General features: G+C 31.6%; 3 protein-coding genes across 4 annotated transcripts; all 3 read left to right on the top strand.

The window, feature by feature from the left end:
• Positions 1-345: 345 nt before the first annotated feature.
• LOC123689095 (arylsulfatase B-like) lies at positions 346-9,127 on the top strand. The gene is made up of 8 exons (XM_022264201.2): positions 346-462; positions 1,303-1,390; positions 3,284-3,443; positions 3,883-4,109; positions 4,304-4,412; positions 4,777-4,929; positions 5,131-5,796; positions 7,717-9,127. The coding sequence occupies exons 1-8, from the start codon at positions 440-442 to the stop codon at positions 8,040-8,042; spliced, it is 1,752 nt and encodes a 583-aa protein (XP_022119893.2). The 5' UTR covers positions 346-439; the 3' UTR covers positions 8,043-9,127.
• Positions 9,128-9,537: 410 nt separating this feature from the next.
• Positions 9,538-16,347, top strand: LOC110996500 (arylsulfatase B-like). 2 transcript variants are annotated; one of them, XM_022264207.2, is made up of 7 exons: positions 9,538-10,346; positions 11,124-11,283; positions 11,489-11,715; positions 12,415-12,520; positions 13,156-13,308; positions 13,611-14,174; positions 14,353-16,347. In XM_022264207.2, the coding sequence occupies exons 1-7, from the start codon at positions 10,239-10,241 to the stop codon at positions 14,568-14,570; spliced, it is 1,536 nt and encodes a 511-aa protein (XP_022119899.2). In that variant the 5' UTR covers positions 9,538-10,238; the 3' UTR covers positions 14,571-16,347. The 2 variants fall into 2 exon arrangements, with proteins under 2 accessions (XP_022119899.2, XP_022119898.2); XM_022264206.2 differs by having other exon boundaries at positions 9,541-10,346; positions 13,611-14,270.
• On the top strand, positions 16,249-23,350 carry LOC123689760 (arylsulfatase B-like). The gene is made up of 8 exons (XM_045631206.1): positions 16,249-16,352; positions 17,427-17,517; positions 18,224-18,383; positions 18,658-18,884; positions 19,586-19,694; positions 20,693-20,845; positions 21,041-21,706; positions 22,312-23,350. Exons 1-8 carry the CDS (start codon positions 16,330-16,332, stop codon positions 22,635-22,637), a joined length of 1,755 nt encoding a protein of 584 aa, XP_045487162.1. The 5' UTR covers positions 16,249-16,329; the 3' UTR covers positions 22,638-23,350.
• Positions 23,351-24,137: the final 787 nt, after the last annotated feature.

Below are 24,137 nucleotides of genomic sequence, written 5' to 3'. Positions count from 1 at the left end.
TGTGTTGTTGAGAAATTAAGAAAATTATTTTTTGCTGTATGTTTACGCTTTTATTAGGATGTGTTATAATTTCTTCTAAATCAATAAAAATACTGCCATTAAAAATATTATATAAACAAAAGCATTAAAAATCTAAATAATATTTTAGGTTGTATTTTTTCTAACAAATAATCTAAATTTCGAAAATAATTTGAACCGTAATAAACAAAAGGTATCGTTAGTTATACGATAATCGCCAACTTATTAAAAAAAAATATATTTTTAGACAGAGACTAATAACAATAGCGTACATTATTTTAATCATTTTGCAATTGTATAGAACCTTCGCAGTTTTCCTTACTTTTGTATCCGTTCGGCTGCCGAGCAAGTCGGTCTTGAAATTATCGGTAAAATAAATTGGGTTTTTTGTAATTATGTGCCATTCTTAGATTAATTAAATATGTCTATTGAAACATCATTTTGGTAAGTTTTCTTGTTAAAATGTTAATAAATTATAAAATAACAGTTAATTTACTATGATTTATATCTTAAATTTGTAGCTAAAGTAAATTATTTATTTACTTAAGAAAGTGATGAAGTCTTACATTTGTTTTTTATTGTTTAATTATATATATATATTATATTTATAAATTTATATTTATATTTATTACTCTCATCATTATCACTTATTTGTATTTATATATTATTTATATATATAAATACAAATAAGTGTAGGTATGCCTTAAAATAATTCGTTGGGTATAAGAGTATCCTATCTAGTCACAACTAATTAACAGGATTTAATGGTATTCAATCACGAAACAGAGAAACAATGGGTTGCAATTTTGTCATGTAAATTACCACCGAATCGTGGTTAAGGTTATAAAACCTGTTTTAAAAAAAAAAAAAAAAAAAAAAAAAAAAAAAAAAAAAATATGATATAAAAAAAAAAAATACCAACGTACCAAGTATTCTGTTGGTCTAAATATTTTGTTCTTGTAAACTTCTGTCTTAAGTTTTGAGTCTTTATGTATCAAAACATACAGTTTGATTTATCTACTTAATTAATATGTTAAATACACTAATTTGCTTTCAATTCGAGTAGGTAAAAAGTAAATTAAACTTAAAAACTTAAAAGTAAATTAAAATTAACTTAAGACATAGTCAAAACTGTTTTTTATTTAAACGGATAAAGATTACGTACATATGCCGTCGTCTTTAAATTAATTATTGCTAAACAAATAATAGTATAGGAAATGTAAATAACGTTCATACGTCTGACAATATTAGGGTTATTTTTTATTAAATAATGTGAGTTTGCAGGCAATGGTGGCTGATTTTGGGGATTATATCGGTTTCGGCGAACGATGTTAGCCCACCACATATACTATTTATAATAGCTGATGATATGGTATGTAACATGGAAATTTATTTTCTTATTAAACTCTTCTATCGTAGCTAAATATAGCTAAATATTAATAAAATAAAATACGGAAGACTGACTCTCATTGGTGTCAATAATAATATTAATACAACAAACATAGATATGTCTTAGCCTCTGCAATTTTTTGTTCTAAAGTATTGTAGTACTAATTTTGCACATAGATGGAAATTGTTGAGATTTGGACGCGGGAAGTCATAGTCGATTCTTAAGCATAAATTATTAGTATTCGTAATAATAATATCGTAAAGATAAATTATTAGGCAATCATTTCAAATAATAGAATGTAAACGATTTTAATAATTTTAAGCCAATTATTTAGAATATTTTATCAAGCTAATAATACCTTTTATTTTTTTAATAATATTATAAATTATATGATATTATGTATTATTAATTCACATAATACACATCACACATACTTAAGACATAAAAAACCGTGTTTGTTTAAAAAAATAAAAATAAAATTTTCACTATTTCACATTAGAGAAATGTAAATCACAGATTATAACGTTGTAATACAAATCTCGCGTACAATAATATCAAAAGTTTCACAGTCACCCAATGTCCGTTCTCTTGAAATTTAGGTCACAGTTTTCTATGGTAACTTGAAATTGAATTAGTATAATGTACGACTCTAAAGTTAAATTACCACTACTATCTATTCCTAGTAGCGAATCAATAATGATGGAAAATAAAGCACAATAGCGTTTTACTTATGGCGAAGTATTTTACTAAATAAATCTGAAAGTCAATTAAAAAGTAAAAAAAAATGGTAACTGAATTTAAAAGAAAAGCAATTTTTTTATATGCGTATAAGTATTCCGCAAGAAAATTAACCGTCTATGATAAAATTGAATATTGATTATAAAATGCGAGTCTTGCAAATATGACTATTGGTGCATTTAGCGAAACAAATTAGTTTCTTAGATTAGATCTAAACTTGAAAGTAAAGATATCAAAGTATATTGTGCTTTATGATGGATTCTCTATTACCTCGAAATTTGTTTGTGACATAAGATCGGATGTTGAGAAAATAAATTTTCAACTGATTTTTTTCTTAAAATTAAACTTTGTTGTAATAAAGTTTCGTAATCTGGGGTATTGAGCAGTCATGTTTACACCTGTTTTATTGATATTTTTAAAATATGCTAACAGTTACTGGAGAAATTAAAGTTTCATCGGGAATGGAATCCAGTCCAAAACCAAAAAACAAAAAACCAAAATCAATGCACTCGCGGTATTCGTTTTACGCCATATAATAGGGCAATACTAAATAATATTTTATATAACAATTGAGAACAAATAGAAAATGACAATTGTGAACTTATTACCTTTGAGAAATTAAAAAAAATACTAAGGTTATACATATTCATAAACTTTATACATATGAAGGTAATATGTCTAGTATGCAAACGCTCTTGCAAAGGGTGTTCAGACAGCTTTAGTAAAGCTTAGACTAAACTAAACCACGTATTTTTATGTAATTTTACTAGATTATTGTGTTATTTAGCATAAAGTAATTATAGTTAGCTAGATAATTACATAACATGTTAAAAGTATTTGGAATATTTTAAACGTACATTGACTACTAATAATACATTGATAGTTGGTCTTAGACATATGTAATACACACAACATAACTTACAAAACTCGTGTCAAACATAAAGGAAAATAAACTTTTCATCCATACTTAAAATTATAATTTAGTATTGAATGTTTGTGAGGACACATTTAAGTAAATTTTAAATTAAGATGGGTTTTGTTTCAGGACTAAAACATTTATACACATTTACTATCTACACTTGCAAACGTACTTTTATTAACATTATATCCGTGTAGCCACTAATTCTTCTATTTAAGGGCCACAATGATGTTTCATATCACGGCTCGGACCAAATCTCCACACCCAACCTTGACGCTCTCGCCACTCGTGGTGTAATTTTAAAACAGTACTACAGCGAAGCAATATGTACACCTGCTAGGGCTGCGCTACTCACAGGAAAATACCCCATGAGAACTGGTATGTTACATATTAATCATAATAAGTCCCTAAAAACCTCACTAGCATATACGGCAGGTGTAGGTCTGTTTCAATATCTGGACGAAATCTATGTTTGCCTAATCTAACCTATATTTTTAGACCAGGGGGCAATCGGGCCATCAAGTGTTTTGTGTATACCATCGCTCATGAACACTTACACTACCAAAAGGCTCGCGTGCTTTAGCGTTATGCACTATTTTCTCAAATTCAGGTACTTCCCACGGTCATGTAATTCAAATTGGTAGAAAGTCTGTAAATATTAAACAAAACAATAATCTACGTCACAATATTCCTAGGATGTTAAAACACACAACTACTTTTAAACAATTTCTACTTATCCTTTGTACCAGCTTAATGTTAAATAGTTTATGTTTATCAACAACGTAGCAGAAAATTATTTTGAAAGCGTATGTTTCAGGAATGCAGGGTTTTCCTTTGTACAACTCAGAAGATCGAGGTATTCCATTGACTGAGAAGCTGTTGCCGGCTTATTTGAAGGATATAGGTTATGATACGCATTTGGTTGGGAAATGGCATCTTGGAATGGCAAGCAAACAATTTTTGCCACAGTATCGAGGTTATGACAGTCATTATGGAATGCGCGGAGGATTCGTCGATTATTTGTCATACCATAAAGTGGAAGAGGTGACTAGTCAATATGTTTTATACCTAAAATCTATTAAAAATAATTTCACAGCGTTTATGTTTTATCCCTATGTAAACATACGTATCGAAAGTATTTATGGCCAATTATTATTTAGTTAATACATTTTAGTATATTGGTAAAGTATGTTATATCCCTATGTTTTCTAAAGGTTGCAAATATCTTATAATTTCAGTTGCCTGACGGTACACTTATGTTTGGTTTGGATTTGTTTGACAACGATATACCTCAAATCACTGAAGAGCGATATGTTGTGGACGCTCTAACAGACAGAGCTATTGAGAGTAAGTAAACAACTTAATAAATCACTAAAATACAATTTTTTTCATTTGTTATCACCTTTGAAAATAAATGAATAGCGTAGATTTATATTGTAAAAAATATAGCAATTAGAAAAGTGTGTAATAAAAACATACCTAATTATTAAATTTGCAATGCAAAATGTGTAAAATTAAAATCGTAAATTAAAACGTGAAGAAATAACATTTATAATAAAGTCAATATTATTAATGATATTGTTAATAATGATAGTATCAGTATTACCTAGGTTAAAAATTTTTTTGTTCTCCTTGAAACACTTCGGTACCTGTGTTAATTTTACTTCAGTATTAAATATGACAGGTAAACATAACTTATATTCTATTTTAGTTATATTTGGTCATAATTCGTCCACACCACTCTTTCTTCATTATACTTCGTGTGCGCCACACGCGGGTAATGCTGGCGGAGCGCTGCAACCACCGCTATACAAAAAACTTGGCAGCAGACACATTGCTAACTCAAATAGACGACTTTACGCAGGTAAGGCCTATTATACGTTTATCAGATTGTAACCGGGGAAATAATTATTCAAATCTTTCGTCTTATAAGACGAAAAACTATATATGTAATTATTGTTTACATAAATATACTATTGTAGTATTAGTATACCTAGTATAATCAAGTATGAGAACTTCATCCAATTATTATAATCTGATTCTATATAATTATATAAAATTTCAGAGGTTGTGCGACATCTTGACTACAGTGTGGGACGACTCGTCCGGGCGTTGGCTGATAAAGGCATTCTTCAAAATACGCTTATCGTATTCGTGTCTGATAATGGTGCTCCCACTACGGGAATGTACAGGAATTGGGGAGTCAATCTGCCCTTTAGGGGCCGGAAAAGCTCTCCCTGGGAGGGAGGGGTAAGAGTTCCAGCATTCATTTGGCACGCGGGCTTGAAACCAAACGTTTGGGATGGTCTTATGCATGTTTCTGACTGGATGCCAACATTACTCGCAGCTGCTGGCAGAATGTTTGATGAAAAAATTGACGGAATCAACCAATGGCCTTCAATATTACAAGGACAACAATCTCCAAGAAAAGAAGTATTGGTTGCTGTTGAAGATAGAGATAATGGATACGCTGCTTTACGCATGGGTGATTACAAACTATTAATTGGCAATTTCACTGGACTTGGGAGCGCTTACTATGGAGCTGAATTTTTGGCAAATAAAGAAACGCCGCCAGATTTTTACGAATCATTGGCGTCGTCTGAAGTTGCTAAGGCCTTTTCAACTTTGGGAATTACTTACGATTATGGGGACGTTATCGCTACGAGGAAAGCGGCGGTGGTGAAGCAAATAGATACAGTCAAAGATCAAGTACCTTGCATCCCAACAGCAAGTAAGTACCCGTACAACCTTGGATTCACATTATTAATATTTTATTTTTTATTTACATTACTATTAAGGAATTACGATTTTTCTTAATACGCAGACCTGTAACCCTCCACTGTGCCAGGCCGTATAGTCCGAGATCCCACTGCAGGATTGGTGCGTTCATCGGTTGTTGTTTAAAACCAAATTTTTATGCTTATTTATAATTAGGAGAATATATATTTACTAGGTTGCCTATAAAAATTTGGCCGCCAATATTTTTAATTAAATTATTTTGAATTGATTTTTGGTAAAAGATTACGTTCATTTTATTTTTAAATAAAATAACGTCTACATCACGGTAATTAATATGAAGATTCTAAAAAATCTCGGTTGCCGTTGCGCACATGGCCGCACCTCTTTGCAGCCAAGTGTAAACAGGTATGATTTCGATATATTTATACGTTTATAACGGATATCTATTAATTATATGTCAAATTGAAGTTAATTTTTTTCTATTAATTTTCATATAAGGGTGCCTAATTATATCTGGCCGCAAATAAGGGTTGCTGGCGGTTAAAGATGATAAATATTTGAGGTAGAGTGAAAGAGAGTTAGCGCGTAACGTCATTTGTCAGACAAGGACAGCGGTTGCCGACTGTGCGACGCTTTTAAGCCATGGCGCATGCGTCGAATGTTAGTGTTCTCAACTGAACAGATGCGGCATTTTTATTCTAACAGAAAATCCACGCTGTTTTGAAGTTCGTAATAAACAACGTTTTATATTTACATTGTTGTTTTATTTGTGCATCTAAAAATTATTATATTAATTAACGTAAAATAAAATTGATAAAGAAGAAGTCGTATTTTTTGTGTAACGAAAAAAGCAATGTACTCGACTTTAATTCCAAAAGTGCACGCTAATGTTATTGTTTCGTCGTAAAAAAAATATAAATATTATGACCATTTATTTACAATTGACTCTACTAATGATTTTGGATGCGCAATGGATTAAAAGCGTCGCACAGTCGGCAACCGCTGTCCTTGTCTGACAAACGCGTTACGCGCTAACTCTCTTTCACTCTACCTCAAATATTTATCATCTTTAACCGCCAGCAACCCTTATTTGCGGCCAGATATAATTAGGCACCCTTATATGAAAATTAATAGAAAAAAATTAACTTCAATTTGACATATAATTAATAGATATCCGTTATAAACGTATAAATATATCGAAATCATACCTGTTTACACTTGGCTGCAAAGAGGTGCGGCCATGTGCGCAACGGCAACCGTGATTTTTTAGAATCTTCATATTAAATACCGTGATGTAGACGTTATTTTATTTAAAAATAAAATGAACGTAATCTTTTACCAAAAATCAATTCAAAATAATTTAATTAAAAATATTGGCGGCCAAATTTTGATAGGCAACCTAGTAAATATATATTCTCCTAATTATAAATAAACATAAAAATTTGGTTTTAAACAAAAACTCGATGAACGCACCAATCCTGCAGTGGGATCTCGGACCAGTATGAGCATGTTTCTGGTATTTTTCACCAAATATTTGACTTACTAAAACACGGACGCGGTTTTTTAAACAAATACAATGAAGCAGATTAATGGATATAATATATTTCATTTCAAAAAATAAAACTTCCGACTGCCGATACAAATGTATCCCATTTTGTGTAACATTTTATTAGGTTAAGTTACAATAACAATTAATTACGTATTTCACACAAGAGATAATATATTTTTCAAAGGCCGGCTACTCACTTACGGTAATGTGAGTGCCCATTAATTAATTAACATCAGGCGAGCCTCGAGCCCTATGTTCTTATAAATTACTTTTTTCTACTTTATTTTTATATAATGTACCTATGTCATTTTGTATCGATAAATCTATAATAGATTAATAATATTAATATTTATATCATTATAGTACGCGGTTGCCTCTACAACCTTAAGAAGGATCCAGCAGAAAGTCACGACTTATGGCTTCGAGGGCAGAAAATAGTTTCCATGATGACTATGCGCCTGCGTTCTCTCTGGTCTCAAATAGTAAAACGAGGACCAACCGAATTAAATATAGACGCAGATCCAGCTGGTCATAACTATGTTTGGTTGACGTGGCAAAACAATGTCACCCAAGAGAGCCCTCTCAACGAGAGAGAATTTTATAAGGATGCAACGCTGGTCACCGTCGGCTGTGAATGTGCGAATAGCTGGCAAAATTTATTGTGTATCATAAGGAGTGTGCTTCAATAGTTGTGTCGAAATTTGAAAGATTACCTACGGTACAATCACGAAAATAGTGGTCTTAATAATTGTTATTTTTATATCAACTAGTCATCATCAGTAGCATGTATTTTTTGTGGTATCTAAAATCAATAGCACGAAACAAAGTAATTTTAAAAATGATGCAATGAATGTGATCGTATTTTAAAAATTACGTTCGGGCTTTTTAGACTAGTTTGTTGATGTGTAAAGTGATTACAAACAATAAAATAGATTATCATGTATTTATTTAATACAAATACTATACAAGCTATTAAAGTACCAAAATGTACTTACAACGACAAATCTAACAACATCTAAAAATAACGTAAGTTAAAATAAAGTTTTTGAAGTTAACTGTGTCGTATTTTATCGGATGATCAAAAGTTTTATCTTGATACTTGACACGAACTCAAATATATGTTTTATAGGACAATATAGAAACAAGAAAAATGTTTTACGTAAGCGAGGCAAAATTTCAAAAATGATAGAAAATTAGTGATTGAGACCGCATCTCTTAATTGTTAGGTCGCTTTGGGTTCGAATTCCTGTTGTGCACTTTGGTGCTATGTGACCAATATGTACGAATGAATAACTGAACATCGAAAGGAAACCAGTCCATATCTTAGAACATAAAATCAGCCATAAATATCAAGCAAAAAACCTGCTTTAGGTTAGAGTAGATACTTAAGAAAGTGTTAATAAAGTAGATGCGTTAGATTAATGATGTTAATAGCATTTAAGTTCCACACCATTGTTGATTTAATTTAGATTTTTTCTTTCTGATGAAATCTGCTAGTAGTTGCATATAGATATTATTCGTAATTAACAAGAAACATAAATGATAACTTATTGCGTATAAATCATATTAAGTACTTTTTCTAGGCGATAAGTAAAATGGGACAATTGCCAAAGTGCATCCACAAAATGTTAACGAGCTGTGTTTTACATAGCCATTATGAATTCCTGTAAAATTCTTATATTATACGCTTATATAGCTTTCTAATAAACTTATTTTGATACTTGTAACATAGACAATGTTATATCAATTAATTGTTTTAAGTCACGAAGGAATTAATTTTCATAACATTATAAATTTTGCTACCACTTTGTGTGTTTCATTTAAACATAAAATATTTATTATTATTCATAAAAGTATTTAGTGGGATAAACATTTATAGAAAACAGTTATATTCTCTACTGAAACTTTACACATTATAAATATTATTGTTTATCCATTAATCAAACGAATTATTTATACATGGATTAAAACATAGTGCGTCACGACTGAGCCCTGAAAACAGGCGCCCCTTTATGAACTGACTTCTTTACGCATCTTCCAACCTAGTTCTTCGCGTCCATTGCGTCCATATTATCGTGTATATTACAAAGTTGGTTATCGTAATATGTTACACGTATGGGAAAACTGGTTTTTATATAAAGTAAGTAAGTCAATGACGAATTTGATAATAATTGAAGTAATTGGGCTAAACACAAATAATTTAATTTCAAACAATGTGTCTGTCAGTCTTACAATTAAGCCAATTTAGAGTTTCGTTGTTTAGACTACATATAAACGCTTTCTACTACTATTTAGATGGAGTAATTATGGCACTAACAAATAAAAACGTTTAATAGTTATTGCAAAAGTATATATGTGAAAATGCACCTTATATACAAACAGTTGTATACAAGGTGAAATTGCCCAGGTCCGCTGTAGCATCCTAATATTTAACTAAGAGCCTGAAGTCTATTTAAGTATATATAGTCCTAGAATTTCTTAGTGTGGAATATCAATAGTTAGCCGGGCACGGTTAAGTGTAATCTTTAGTTTTTTTTTGTTGTAGCAAAGTTTAATTCATGCAGAAATATATATAGTTTTGGTTTTTATGTTTTTCGGCTATTTTATCTGAAGTTTTACACACATTAAAATGTTTATAACCAACATTGTCTACAGTACGAGTGAAAATTTGAAAGGTCATAGGTCAAGGGAGCTATAGTGAAATGGAGGATACAATTTATTTGTCTTGTGACCCGCTAATACTTGTGTCATATCATTGCATAATTCTCTCGAAGAAGTTGTTGTCGCTTCAGTTTGTTTACTATCAATAAGATCGACAGTCGTATTGTTTGTATGTCTCTATTGTAATATTTGTATGCTACTTTGTTTAAATATTTTACGTAAAAATGTTTTTTTTAAGTATTAAAATATTCTTATTATTATCATCTTTCTTTATTGTGAGTGACGGGAAATTTAGCCGGCCAAATATAGTTCTAATTGTTGCTGATGACTTGGTAAGTTATTAATTTTATATGGATTATTTATTCAAATTGAAATAATTATATATAAATATATTTAAAACAGTATTATAGATCAATAATTTATCATTTTTTAATATCCCTTTACCATAATGAACCTATTGTAAATTGAAACAGCCAAAATAGTTTCATATAAAGCTACCAAATTTTCAAAGTACCAAGTGTCGAGAAAGTTTTTATTACATAAACAAACTTATCCGCGTTTGTACTAAATAATTTGATTTGCTTATGAACGCGTATGGACTTCCATAAACCAAATAGAGAATGGCTAACACATTTCTGCATCTGTCCTTGATAATTTTATGGAGTAAGTCGATTTCACTTTATTCTTCTTTCGTCAATGTCGTGGATATTAGGTCTAAGGCATGCGCGATGTTTTTTCGAAATCTTATACATATTATGTTATTTGGAAATAAACATTCAGAACCCGATATTCTCATATGAAACCTTGTTTTAGATTTCGTAATTTGATTTGCAAAATCGTTTCTTTATAAGTAATTACCTTTAGGCCAAACACTTAGTTTTGGGTAAAAAAAAGAAAAGCTGTTAAATTTTGTATTTTGAAAATACAAATGAGCAACGATAATGTTAAGTAAAAACTTTGTTACGAGAGGGCGTTAGCTACCGAGTGATGAATTTGAAAACTTTATATTAATAAAAATACATATTTGGTGTATTCTGAAGAATCTATTAAAGACTTACATGAATTATTTTTATTTTTTTACGAAAACTAACGGCATTTTTATGTGATAGGGTTGGGATGATGTCAGTTTTCATGGGTCAAACCAATCTTTAACTCCTAATATTGACATGATGGCACTCACGGGTGTAGCTTTGGAACGCTACTACAGCCACTGTGTATGCACACCGTCGCGAACAGCCATGCTTACTGGAAAATATGCTCACGTTGTAGGTAGGTGTAAAATAAGTAATTCTACCCTCTGATGTTTTTCTTATTTGCTTTTATTTACCTATCAAAAGTTAATTCTAAAAGTATTAAAAGGTATTAAATAATTTGGAATAGTGCGATAATCTGAAGTTTCGTTTATGTTTCTCACGCGAATGTACAATTATAAACAGGCGAATCATCAGCTACAATCAGCATTATCATATTTCAGGAATGCAAGGCTATCCCTTGACAAATGGAGAAGACAGAGGACTACCGCTGATGCATAAAATATTACCACAGTATTTCAAAGATTTAGGTTATGTCACACGACTGGTTGGGAAATGGCATCTTGGACATTCAAAGAAGAAATATTTACCAACATATCGCGGATTTGACAGCCATTTTGGTCATAGAGGCGGTTTTATCGATTACTATGAATATATATTGCAGGAGACTGTAAGTTATTAATTGGTCTCATACAAAAAGCATCTATTTCAGTGATTAGTAAAGCGTGTTATTTTGATTCACACGATAATTGACTCATAACGTGATTGCGTGACCATATATATATATAGCTAAAGACAATTTTCAGTTGAATGAACCGGTTTATCGAATACCGATGGTTGTTTATAAAAAATATATGAAAAGTGACATAGACGAATTAAAACATAAAAAGTGTGCTTTGCTTATATTTGTAAAAGCCGAACTGCGGTAAACCTACTACTTTTTGTATTTTTTCCAAACATTAAAAAAATTAAGAATATGTACTTAATAGTGAAGTATGTAATTGTTTTTGGAGTTCGTACGGTTGAGAAGGCACTAAGGCTTACATTGTTGAAGTATGTTTTGTCACGACTTATTTTTCTTGTCACGCAAAGAAAAAGGAGAGAACTCGAGAGTAAAATGTAATATTTATTTTGTACGATTATGAGAGGTAAAAAAACGCCACCCAAAGACGCATTATTAATGACATATTTTTAGCCATATTTTCTATCATAGACGCCTTCGATAAATTTTTCACCAGAATTCGTGCTTTCAATAAACTAAACCTTATGAACTAAGAAACGGTAGTTTGTAAATGTTTCCTTACGTGCCTTATTTTGGATGAATTATTAAGCCTCGAAAGTGGAAAATATATATTATTAATATTTGTAGTGGACTATAGGAGAAGTAGCTGGCTTTGATTTATATAGAGATATGACCCCAGCATGGAACGCCAAAGGTTACGTCACTGACCTTTACAATGCGGAAGCCAAGTCAAGTGAGTGTGGAATTATCGTTAGGTTTTGGTTCAAAGGTTCTAATAGATTGATATCCTAAATCATACTGTAAATTATTTGCACACTTATAATTTACTTCTGTAGATAAGACTTATAATGTTAATAAAGTTTATAAATGATTTTTTTTAAAGAAAACACTTTTTTACCGGTTTGAAGTCAATACAACTCAATACAATCAATCCACGATGAGAAATGGGGAAACCGTGAGCAATTTCTGCAGAAACCCTTCTTCTTTTAATTGTTGCCAACTCCTGGGAAATAAATACAGATAATACAACTTTTTCTACTAAATATAAGTTTACAATAATACATAGCTTTAATCCGGAAAAAAGAGTTTTCTTTAAATGTGTAAAAGCTATAATAATAAAAGACAATGTATTTCAATGTATTTTGATACAGCTTGTCCTTTAATGTTAACTGACGATGAGACTAACAGAAAAATACTGTTATATAAATAGTAGTTCAATAGTTTCTTCAGTTTAGTTAGGTCTGATTTATTATATAACATCGACGCGATTCTCTGTTTGAATTAAGGAAAATGGCTTTAGGAGTAGAAGAATAGGCAGAGAGACTCGGTTGCATATGTACAAGATACATTACTTTTTTCTGTTCACAGTAATAAGCAATCACGATAAAGACAAGCCGCTATTTCTAATGGTAGCACACAACGCGCCCCACTCCGCTAACTTGGGAGCGCAGTTACAGGCTCCGCCGGAGACCGTGCGAGACATGCGATTTCTTGCCTCTCCACAAAGGAGGATATATGCCGGTACTAAATAATAGGATCATTATAACTACATCTTAATTAAAAATAATATATACGTATTGAACCTTTGTGCTTATCCCTGAGCAGCGTCATTGTATTTGATTAAATTAGGATGGCAGACTAGAAATGCTGTAAGTTATCGATAAATATTCAAAACACTCATATTCAACACATTATTTGGCCGTATTAAGTTTAGAATACAATAATAGCATAAAAACAGAAGAATTAATATGACTTTTCACTGAAAATAATAAGATAATTATTAACAATTTAAATAATTTAGACATTTTTTTTCCTTCTTACAGGCATGGTCAAGAAATTAGACGACAGTGTCGGCGATATAGTTAAGGCACTGCATACAAAAGGAATTTTAGATAACACGATAATCGTATTCATATCAGACAATGGTGGTGCAACAACAGGTGCTTCAGTCAATTATGCATCAAATTACCCACTAAGAGGTATTAAGTTCACTCCATTTGAAGGAGGTGTTAGAGTTAATGGATTAATATGGAGCAAGAACTTGACTAAAACTAATCATATATGGAAAGGATATATGCACGTATCCGACTGGATGCCTACATTATTAAAAGCAGCTGGTGCAACTCCACCAGCGGATATTGATGGCATTGATCTATGGGATAGTATCACCTCTAATAAGTCTTCCAAACGCAATGTCATATTCGAAATCGATGACTACACTGGATTCGCTTCTATCATTGAGGACGAGTTTAAATTAGTTACAGGAACAATTGTGACTGAATATTGTAATCACCAAGGAAGAGAACTTAGAGGACTCACTTGTGATCCTCCCACATATAAAAAAGCTCTTACCGAGAGTGCTATATATTCCGTCATAACTGAAATGGGTATTCCTTTTAAATTAAATAATACAAACTTAAGGGAGTATATGAAAATAGAGTGTCCAGTGAATGATAAAAGTGAAATTTGTTATCCGGATAAAGGTAGGCCATTTTATCTCTAACATTTTGTTGAAGACAAAGGAATTTGCAAAATAGCACATTAATGAAAATATTGCTTTTTCAGATAAACAGTGTCTGTTTAACATAGTGCAGGATCCTTGTGAAACACAGGATTTATCAAGCACTTATCCCGATGTTGCTGATAGATTGTACTCCCGTTTGCAAGACGAGATGAAGAGGATAATTCCGAGGAAAGTGCCGCTCGTCAGAGACTTGAGAGCTGCGCCGAGTTTACATAATTACACATGGACGATATGGGCTGACGAGATCGCAACTGAGTAAAGATTAGTTAGACTGTGGTACATTTTAATGAGAGTATGCTGTAAATTATTACTTATTTGTATTCTTATTGGAAAATTTATTATATTTAGTAGGAAGATTTTTTAGAAATCAATAGCTACATTGTAAATAGTGAGAATTCACCGAAGAGGACCATTCTTAGTTGAATATCATTTATTGAGATGACGTGGGTCTGCAAAACGTAATGGCAATTAATTATAAACTAACTGTCAACCATCTTTCATTTAGCGTTTATTTTAAACTTAACAACAAAATATCTATATTTTTCATAGGTACAATAGTTACAAAGATTTGCACTGATTCGTATTAATGAAACTCGTAATATAAATCAGTGCAGATCTGTTGCTTAAAGAGTAATCTTATAACATAATCAAAATGATGTCAAGGTTTTATAAGTTTCGATAGTTTATATTATTTTAAGATTTCTTAACTTTACTATGTTTAAACATAAACATCTTCAAATCTGAAACTGATAAAAATACTTGTTTTGTTTATTCACCACATTATTGTACCAGTGTAAAAGATCCGGGGTATAACTGTTTATTTATTGTACACATATTAACTATACTATATAATCGAGTCATAAACATATATCCCCATGCAACGTTCATTATTGTAAATGTTATAAGTGTGGCGAGTCACCTGAAAATAAAGTTTATTTACTTACAAAAAGGTACTCAAACGATTTACATGAAGGATCTTTTATCTTTGCAAATGTGTCAAGACAAATAGGGTAAAATATTGTTCGGATAATGAGCGAGATTGTTGTCCTGGTCAATATGAATAATCTCGTGTTTCTGCTTATTATGTTTGTATTGTATATGCTCCCAGTTGAATATATTGCCAGCGAAGGTCGTATTTTCGTCATAGTTGAATTCAATATAAATTTGTTGTGTAATAAAGGTGACACTTCAGATATTGGCAATTTTTAACTTTAAGTCTTCTACCAAATTTGTACAAACTATCCGCAATATGTGTAGAAAAAAGAATAGCTATATTTATAGAAAGCACCAACCTGTAGAACAAGTTGGATTTCGAGCAGGATAGTCAACGACTGAACATATTATACAAACGGTAGATTTAATCGTAGAAAAGCATCAAGAGTTTTACCAGCCCCTATATCTAGCATTCATTGATTTATTAGCATTTGACTGCATCTCACATGAAAGTATTTGGCAGGCGCTTTCATATCGAGGCATACCAGCTATATACATAAATATTATAAGAAGAGTACCAGTTAAGTAAAACTAGACAGACTTGGACCAAAATTTTGTATAAGAAGAGAAGTAAAACCTCTAAAACCTTTAAAATTTCTAGTTTTATGTTCTGAGTTTGCTTTAAAGTAACAATTGAGCAATGAAGAAAATATTTTATGCTGTATCTGTATATACGCATATAGTATTAGAAAGTTTTATAATTTCTTCGGAATCAATAAAAGCATTATGAAATCTAAAAAAAATATGTATGTAATTTTTGTTATCTAAATTTCAGAAATTGATCAGTAATGACTAAAAGATATATCGTTAGTTATAAGTAAACTATCGCGAAATTATTAAAGAATTTTTCACTTTTATAGAGAGACAACAATAGCGCATATATTTTAATTATTTTGCAATTGTATAGAATATTCGCAGTTTTCCATACTTTTATACTCGTTCAGCTGCCGAGCAAGACGGTCTTAAAATTATCGGCGAAATAAATTGGGTTTTTATAATTATATGCATTCTTAGATTAATTAAATATGTATATTCAAACATCATTTTGGTGAGTTTCTTTTCTGTTTTAACGTTAATAAATTATAAAATAACAGGTCATTTAAAATTATTAATATCTATAAAGGTTAGCTAAGTAAATTATTAGTTTCACTTAAGAAAGTAATATTCCATTTGTAAAATATGAATTATTAGTTTAAATAGTGTGTCGATTTCATTAAATAAAAAAAATATTTAATCAGAATTTGCCTTAAGATAATTCCTTGGTAAGTGTAACGTAATCTAGTCATAAATAATTAACAGGATTTAATGGTATTCAATCTTCAATCATGAAACAGAGAAACAATGGGTTGCAATTTCGTCATGCAAATGACCACCGAATCGTGGTTAAGGTTATAAAACCTGTTAAAATAATTGAAGAAATTAGTAATCCTAGAATTGTTATTACTAGTTTATTGGCTGCTTCTTTGTTAACTCGGTGTTCGTAAGTATAGATTAACGTTCGAAGTATTCTGTCAGTCTAAGGGCCTGTTTCACAATGTATGCATAAAGTATCAAATAGCTATGCAATACATAAATTATTCGAAAGATAAAAGTTCCGAATAAGATACTTCGCATTGCATGACGAATAGCGCTATCTGACATTCGTGAAACGCAAAAATACTGTTTATCCTACCAATAAGTAATAAATAGCTTATTTGGAACTTATCCGGATATTCTGAAACAGGCCCTAAATAAATTTAAATCATGCTTCTTTAGTTCTTGTAAACAGTTATAATTATATAAAAACCATACAGTTTCAATTATCTACTTGATTAATATGTTAAATTCACTAATTTGAATTCAATGCGACATTCGAGTAGGTAATAAGTAAAATTAAACTAATGTATATGTATGTTATTAAAAGATAAAACTCTCAGTTTCTTATAGTCTTTAAAATGAAAATAATGTGATCATATAAAATTCTTTTTTTATTTACACCGATAATGTTTATGTAGATATGTCGTCGTCTTCTTATTAATTGTTACTAAACAAATAGGTAACAATAGGTAAAGAAAACAGCATAGGAAATAAATAATGTTTATAAATATTTGGATTATTTTTATGAAATAATGTGAGTTTGCAGGCAATGGTGGCTAATTTTCTGTCTGATTTTATCGGTGTCAGCGAAAGATGTTAGTCCACCACATATACTTTTTATAATGGCTGATGATATGGTAAGTAACATAGGATTTATTTTCTTATAAAATTTTGTATCGTAACAAAATATTGCGGTTAGGAAAATATGGGAGGCTGATTATCATTTTGGTTGTCAATAATTTTAATATCAGATCAGATCAGCCTCCTGGCCTCTGCGATTTTTTAATCTAAAACGTGTTCCTTAACCGAACGAGCAATTTTTTGCATTATATGTGTAATAGTTACAGTTAGCTATAAAAATGTATCAAGAATGTAGGTTCAAACGTGACTGCTCCATACCCTAGATTAAAGGACTTTATTTTTTTGGACTTTTTTCCTATAATATAACTTCTGTTGATAATTAGATGTATGTAAATGATTAATTTTTTTTTATAATAATGTGCTACCTCAAGGATATTAAAAATAAACATTCATTAAAAATTACTTTCAAATATTTTGGGTAAAATATGCTACATTACATACAAAAGAATTTTTGAAATTTGTCTTGTAGGTAGTTTATTTGTTACAAACATACAATAAAACAAACTTTTCATCAAATTAATACTAAAGTATAAAATCGAATGTTTGTGAAGATACAATTAAGTAAATTTCGAAATAAAATATATTTTGTTTCAGGACTGAATGACGTGTTCATTTTATACACATTTATTGTTTATCATTGCAAACCTACTACAGTTAACATTATATCATGTACATGCCTTTTACTTCTTCTTCTTATTTTAGGGCCACAATGACGTTTCATATCACGGCTCGGACCAAATCTCCACACCCAACCTTGACGCGCTCGCCACTCGTGGTGTAATTTTAAAACAGTACTACAGCGAAGCAATATGTACACCTGCTAGGGCTGCGCTACTCACAGGAAAATACCCTATGAGAACTGGTATGTTACGCATAAAGTACATAAAAACGTCACCTGCGTAAGTGTTTACCACCACCCATGGGCACACACTAACAAAAGTCTCGCATGTACGTTGCCAGTTTAAAGTATTTTTCCAAATGTACCTGAATTTAGGCACAGATTAAAATAAAACACAGCAATAATCTATTAAAACATAGAACTACCTTTAAATAATTTGTATCTGCTTAATGTTAAATATGTAGTTCATGTTTATCAACAATGTAGCAGAAAATTATTTTGAAAGCGTTTGTTTCAGGAATGCAGGGTTTTCCTTTGTACAACTCAGAAGATCGAGGTATTCCATTGACTGAGAAGCTGTTGCCGGCTTATTTGAAGGATATAGGTTATGATACGCATTTGGTTGGGAAATGGCATCTTGGAATGGCAAGCAAACAATTTTTGCCACAGTATCGAGGTTATGACAGTCATTATGGAATCCGCGGAGGATTCGTCGATTATTTGTCATACCATAAAGTGGAAGAGGTGACTAGTCAATATGTTTTATAACTTTAAAATCTATCTAAAATAATTTTATACACTTAGCAACCGTTTATGTTTTGACCCTATGTGAATATACATATCGAAAGTATTTATGACCAATTATTATTTACTTAGTACAATGTAGTAAATATATTAGTAAATTAGTTACATAAATAACAAAAAATATATATCTATACTATAATAATATTATAAAGAAGAAAGGTTTGATTTTTTGTTTGTTTGTATGAATTGAATAGGCTCCGAAACTACTTGGCAGATTTGAAAAATTCTTTCACTGTTGGAAAGCTACATCATTCCTGAGTGACATAGGCTATATTTCATTTTCAAAAAAAATAGGCATCCCTACTAAAATTACGATAACATTAACATTTGTTTATTATTTGATACAATTCTAACAGATGGCGCTGAGTTAAAGGTAGTTTAGTTTAGGTCCGTGTCGTGGTACCAACGTTTCACATAAGTTCTCCTACGGTTTCCCTTGATTAATTTACTACTATGTAATATAACAAAAACCTTAGCCACAGAAACGCTTGGCCGAGTCTGCTAGTATTATATAAACTATCTTATGGCCAAATTTACTATACCTAGTCTAGCCATCATAAGTTCTGTTAGAGCTGGCTGGCTGGCCGGCTAATTTGTAACAGAATTTATGGCGTTTTAAAGCAAATATCGTATAATTTCAGTTGCCTGACGGTACACTTATGTTTGGTTTGGATTTCTTTGACAACGATATACCTCAAATCACTGAAGAGCGATATATTGTGGACGCTCTAACAGACAGAAGTATTGAAAGTAAGTAAACAAGCTAATAAATGACTAAAATACGATAACGAATTTGTTAACAGCTTAGCAAATAAATTAATAGCATAGATTTGTATTGTAAAATATATAACAATTAAAAAATAAAATTCTGCGTACATAATTGTTATATACACAGCCGCTCCATGGAGGTCGTAGTTTTGTGGGCTGTTGCCCCCACCTTTCTTCAGAAAGATGTATGGTTTCAACCATACACCTGACTCGTCAATATGTTCTTCTTGTAGTTGCGGTACAAAAAAATTAGGAATTATATACGCATGCCGCTCGCTCGTCACTGTAACCGTTGCAATTCGGTCATTCTCGAAGAAAAATGATGATTGCCCGATGATCTTCTTCGCCGATATTGCACACTATTAAGTAAATTTGGGGATGTGTTCGGCTTTTTGATGTTTTTGTTTTGGATTGCTTGATGATAAGTAACGGCAGTTTTGACGATTGACGTAAAGATTAGGCGGATTAGGATTAGGATCTCGAAAGTGAGACTCATCACTAAAATAATCATTGTCCATCCCATTTTCCTCTGAAAAATCTCTATCAGCGTTTGTGGGTAAAATTTTCGTAGTGTATGTGTATTCTTGTGGTTTTGTAGATAATATGGATATTATCAGGATGTAATCTTAAGTCTAAGGCCAAAATTCGTTGAAGACTTGAACTTCTACCCACGACTTAATTGACTGAATGCTAGGGTATTCACTTCGTTGGATTTCAAGAAGTGATTACAAAACATGCGTTGTGCTTTACTCAACGAAAACTCATTACACAAGTACGCCTCTACTGTGTACGGTGCTCGCGAGACAGCGATTAACGCTACCTCTACCCACACGCTAGCCCCGCAGGTTACCAAGAAATTTGTGTGTTTAAAATTCGCATTTATCTGTGATATTTATATTGATAGTTATACCACGCCGCTGCGCCCGCTTAAGAAACTCTACAATTATGGTACTTTTAATTTTATTAATATTCTATTTTAGTTATATTTGGCCATAATTCATCCAAACCACTCTTTCTTCACTACACTACGTGTGCGCCACACGCGGGTAATGCTGGCGAGGCATTGCAACCACCTTTATACAAAAATCTTGGCAGCAGACACGTTGCTCACCCAGATAGACGACTTTATGCAGGTAATGTGTTTATCAGTTTATAATTGTGGAAATAAATTCAACTCAGTCCAATAATTTTGGAGCCTGTTCAGTGGAAACAAACGATCAATTCTTTCGCCTTTATAATATTAGGGTAGGTAATTATGTTTTTGCATAAATCAAGTATAAGGTACTTCATTAAATGATAACAGTCTGATTCTATATACGACATTTCAGAGGTTGTGCGACATCTTGACTATAGTGTGGGACGACTCGTCCGGGCGTTGGCTGATAAAGGCATTCTTCAAAATACGCTTATCATATTCGTGTCTGATAATGGTGCTCCCACTACAGGAATGTTTAGTAATTGGGGAGTAAATTTGCCATTTAGAGGCCGAAAACAAACTCCATGGGAGGGAGGGGTAAGAGTTCCAGCATTCATTTGGCACTCGGGCTTGAAACCAAACGTTTGGGATGGTCTTATGCATATTTCTGATTGGATGCCAACATTACTCGCAGCTGCCGGCAGAAAGATTGATGAGAAAATTGACGGAATCAACCAATGGCCTTCAATATTAAAAGGACAACAATCTCCAAGAAAAGAAGTATTGGTTGCTGTCGAAGATAGAGATAATGGATACGCAGCTTTACGCATGGGTGATTACAAACTATTAATTGGCAATTTCACTGGACTTGGGAGCGCTTACTATGGAGCTGAATTCTTGGCAAATAAAGAAACGCCGCCAGATTTTTACGAATCATTGGCGTCGTCTGAAGTTGCTCAGGTGTTTTCTACTTTAGGAATTACTTACGATTATGGGGACGTTATCGCTACGAGGAAAGCGGCGGTGGTGAAGCAAATTGATACGGTCAAAGATCAAGTACCTTGCATCCCAACAGCAAGTAAGTACCCGTACAACCTTGGATTCACATAATTCACATTTTATTTTTTACTAATTTAATTTATTACTATTAAGGAATTACGATTTTTCTTAATACGCAGTCCTGTAATCCTCCACTGTGCCAGGCCATATGAACATGTTTCTGATATTTTTCACCAAATATTTGACTTACTAAAACACGAACGCAATTCATATTTGATTTTTAATACAATAAAGCAAATAAATGGACAAAATATATTTCATTACAAAATATAAAAAGTTCGACTGCATTTGTATCAATACATTACATTTATACACAATACATTACATTTTGTATAACAATACATTATTAACAATTAATTATTACGTATTTGACATAAAAGAGAATATAGTTTTCAAAGGCCGGTAACGTTTACGTGAGTGCTTACTTACGGTATGTGAGTGTTTATGAATTAATTAACATCTGGTGAGCCTCCAGCCTATTTGTCTCCAGTAACATAAAAGGAAATGACAGCTATTCTTATAAATTACTTTTTCTACTTTATTATTTTTATATAATGTGCCTATGTTTTTTTGTTTCGATAAATCTATAATAGATAATTAATATTTATATTTATATAATTATAGTTCGCGGTTGCCTCTACAACGTTAAAAAGGATCCAGCAGAAAGTCACGACTTATGGCTTCGAGGGCAGAAAATAGTTTCCATGATGACTATGCGCCTGCGTTCTCTCTGGTCTCAAATAGTAAAACGAGGACCAACCGAATTTAATATAGACGCAGATCCAGCTAGTCATAATTATGTTTGGTTAACGTGGCTCAACAATGTCACCCAAGGGAATCCTCTCAACGTGAAACACTTTTATAAGGATGCAACAATATTCAACGTCGGCTGTGAATGTGCGAATAGCTGGCAAAATTTCTTGTGTATGATAGGGAGTGTGCTTCAATAGTTGTATCAAATAGTGTTCTGAATAATTGTTATTTTTGTATCAACTAGTCATCATCAGTGAAGCAGGCATTTGTATGATTGTATTATTTAAAATCTATAGCACTAATCAAAGTAATTAAAAAAATATGCCTTAAATGTGAACGTTTGTTGATGTGTGAATTGACTACAAACTGTAAAATAAAATGTTTTGTATTTATTTTATACAAATCCTAAACAAGCCATTTAAATACCATAATGCCCTAACGAAGACAAATCTAACAATATTTAAAAATAACGTAAATTAAAATAAAGTGTTTGAAGTAAACTGTGTCGTATCTTATCGGATGATCAAAATTTTTATCTTGATACTTGACACGAACTCAAATGTAACAAATACATGTATTAAGAGGACAAAATAGAAACAAGAAAAATGTTTCACGTAGTCCAGACAATTTTTTTTATGTTACCTGCTTAAATAAAACTATTTTCAAAAAGCCTTATTGAAAGAGGTATAGCTTCTAAGCGATTATTATAATAACAGCTCAGAGGTTGATCGTGCGACTCTGTTAATGTTGTTAGTGTTGAATTGTTATGTCGGTTGGGGTTTGAATCCCTTCAAAGATCCTTTGATTACCTTCAAAGTACGCATGAATAACTGACTAAAAATCATAAGGAAACCAGCTCTAATCTAAGAACATAAAATCAGCCATAAATATCAAGCAAGGAACCTACTTTAGGTAAGAGTAGATACTTAAGAAAGTGTTAATAAAGTAGTGTAATTAGTAGATTAATAGTCTTTATAGTATTTAAGTTCTACACTTCTGTAGATTTCATTTTTTTCCTTCAGATGAAATCAGCTAGTAGTTACAGATACTCGTAGATATAAGATATTATTCGTAATAAGAAATATAAATGATAACTTATTGCGTGTAAATCATATTAAGTACTTTTTCCAGGTGATAAGTAAACGGTTGATTTGATAATACATTTACTTTTGACATTCATTTGACAATACAAGGATAATATTTTTTTTTGGTTTTAGTTTTGTTGGTTGTCTATTCCAGTTCTATAATTTGTGTAATATTAAAATGTCCCGTGTTTTTATTATATCGGTGATTTAAAGTTTTGGGCATGGATTTAAGAAAGATAATTCAGCGAAAAATTAGTGTAAAATTGTGTTGGTATTTTATTAGCTAGTTTTAGCTAGCCTGAGCCCTATGGTAGAAAAGTTTATATGTATATTAAATTTGAGTTAACTCTTTTGGTGTCTATAATCAGTTTTGAAGGTGTGCAATCTCTATTTAATTTGTTACTAGCCAATTTATGCCTTTATCGTATTTCCAAAGTCCGTAGCAGCCGTAGTTGTCTCTAGTGAAAAGTGACTTAGTAAGGACAAAAATCATGATCCAGCGACCTTGTCGTATTTGTACGAAATTAAAAGCCATACGAGAGTAAAGAGATGTTTAGTGAATTTGACATCTGAAGAAATCGCAATAGCTAAAAGCTGCTGTAGGACTGGCAT

Source organism: Pieris rapae, chromosome 2 (assembly GCF_905147795.1).
Source record: "Pieris rapae chromosome 2, ilPieRapa1.1, whole genome shotgun sequence".
Classification (NCBI taxonomy): Eukaryota; Metazoa; Arthropoda; class Insecta; order Lepidoptera; family Pieridae; genus Pieris; species Pieris rapae.
Note: the sequence above shows the minus strand (reverse complement) of the source record. Positions and strands in the feature narration are given on the sequence as shown.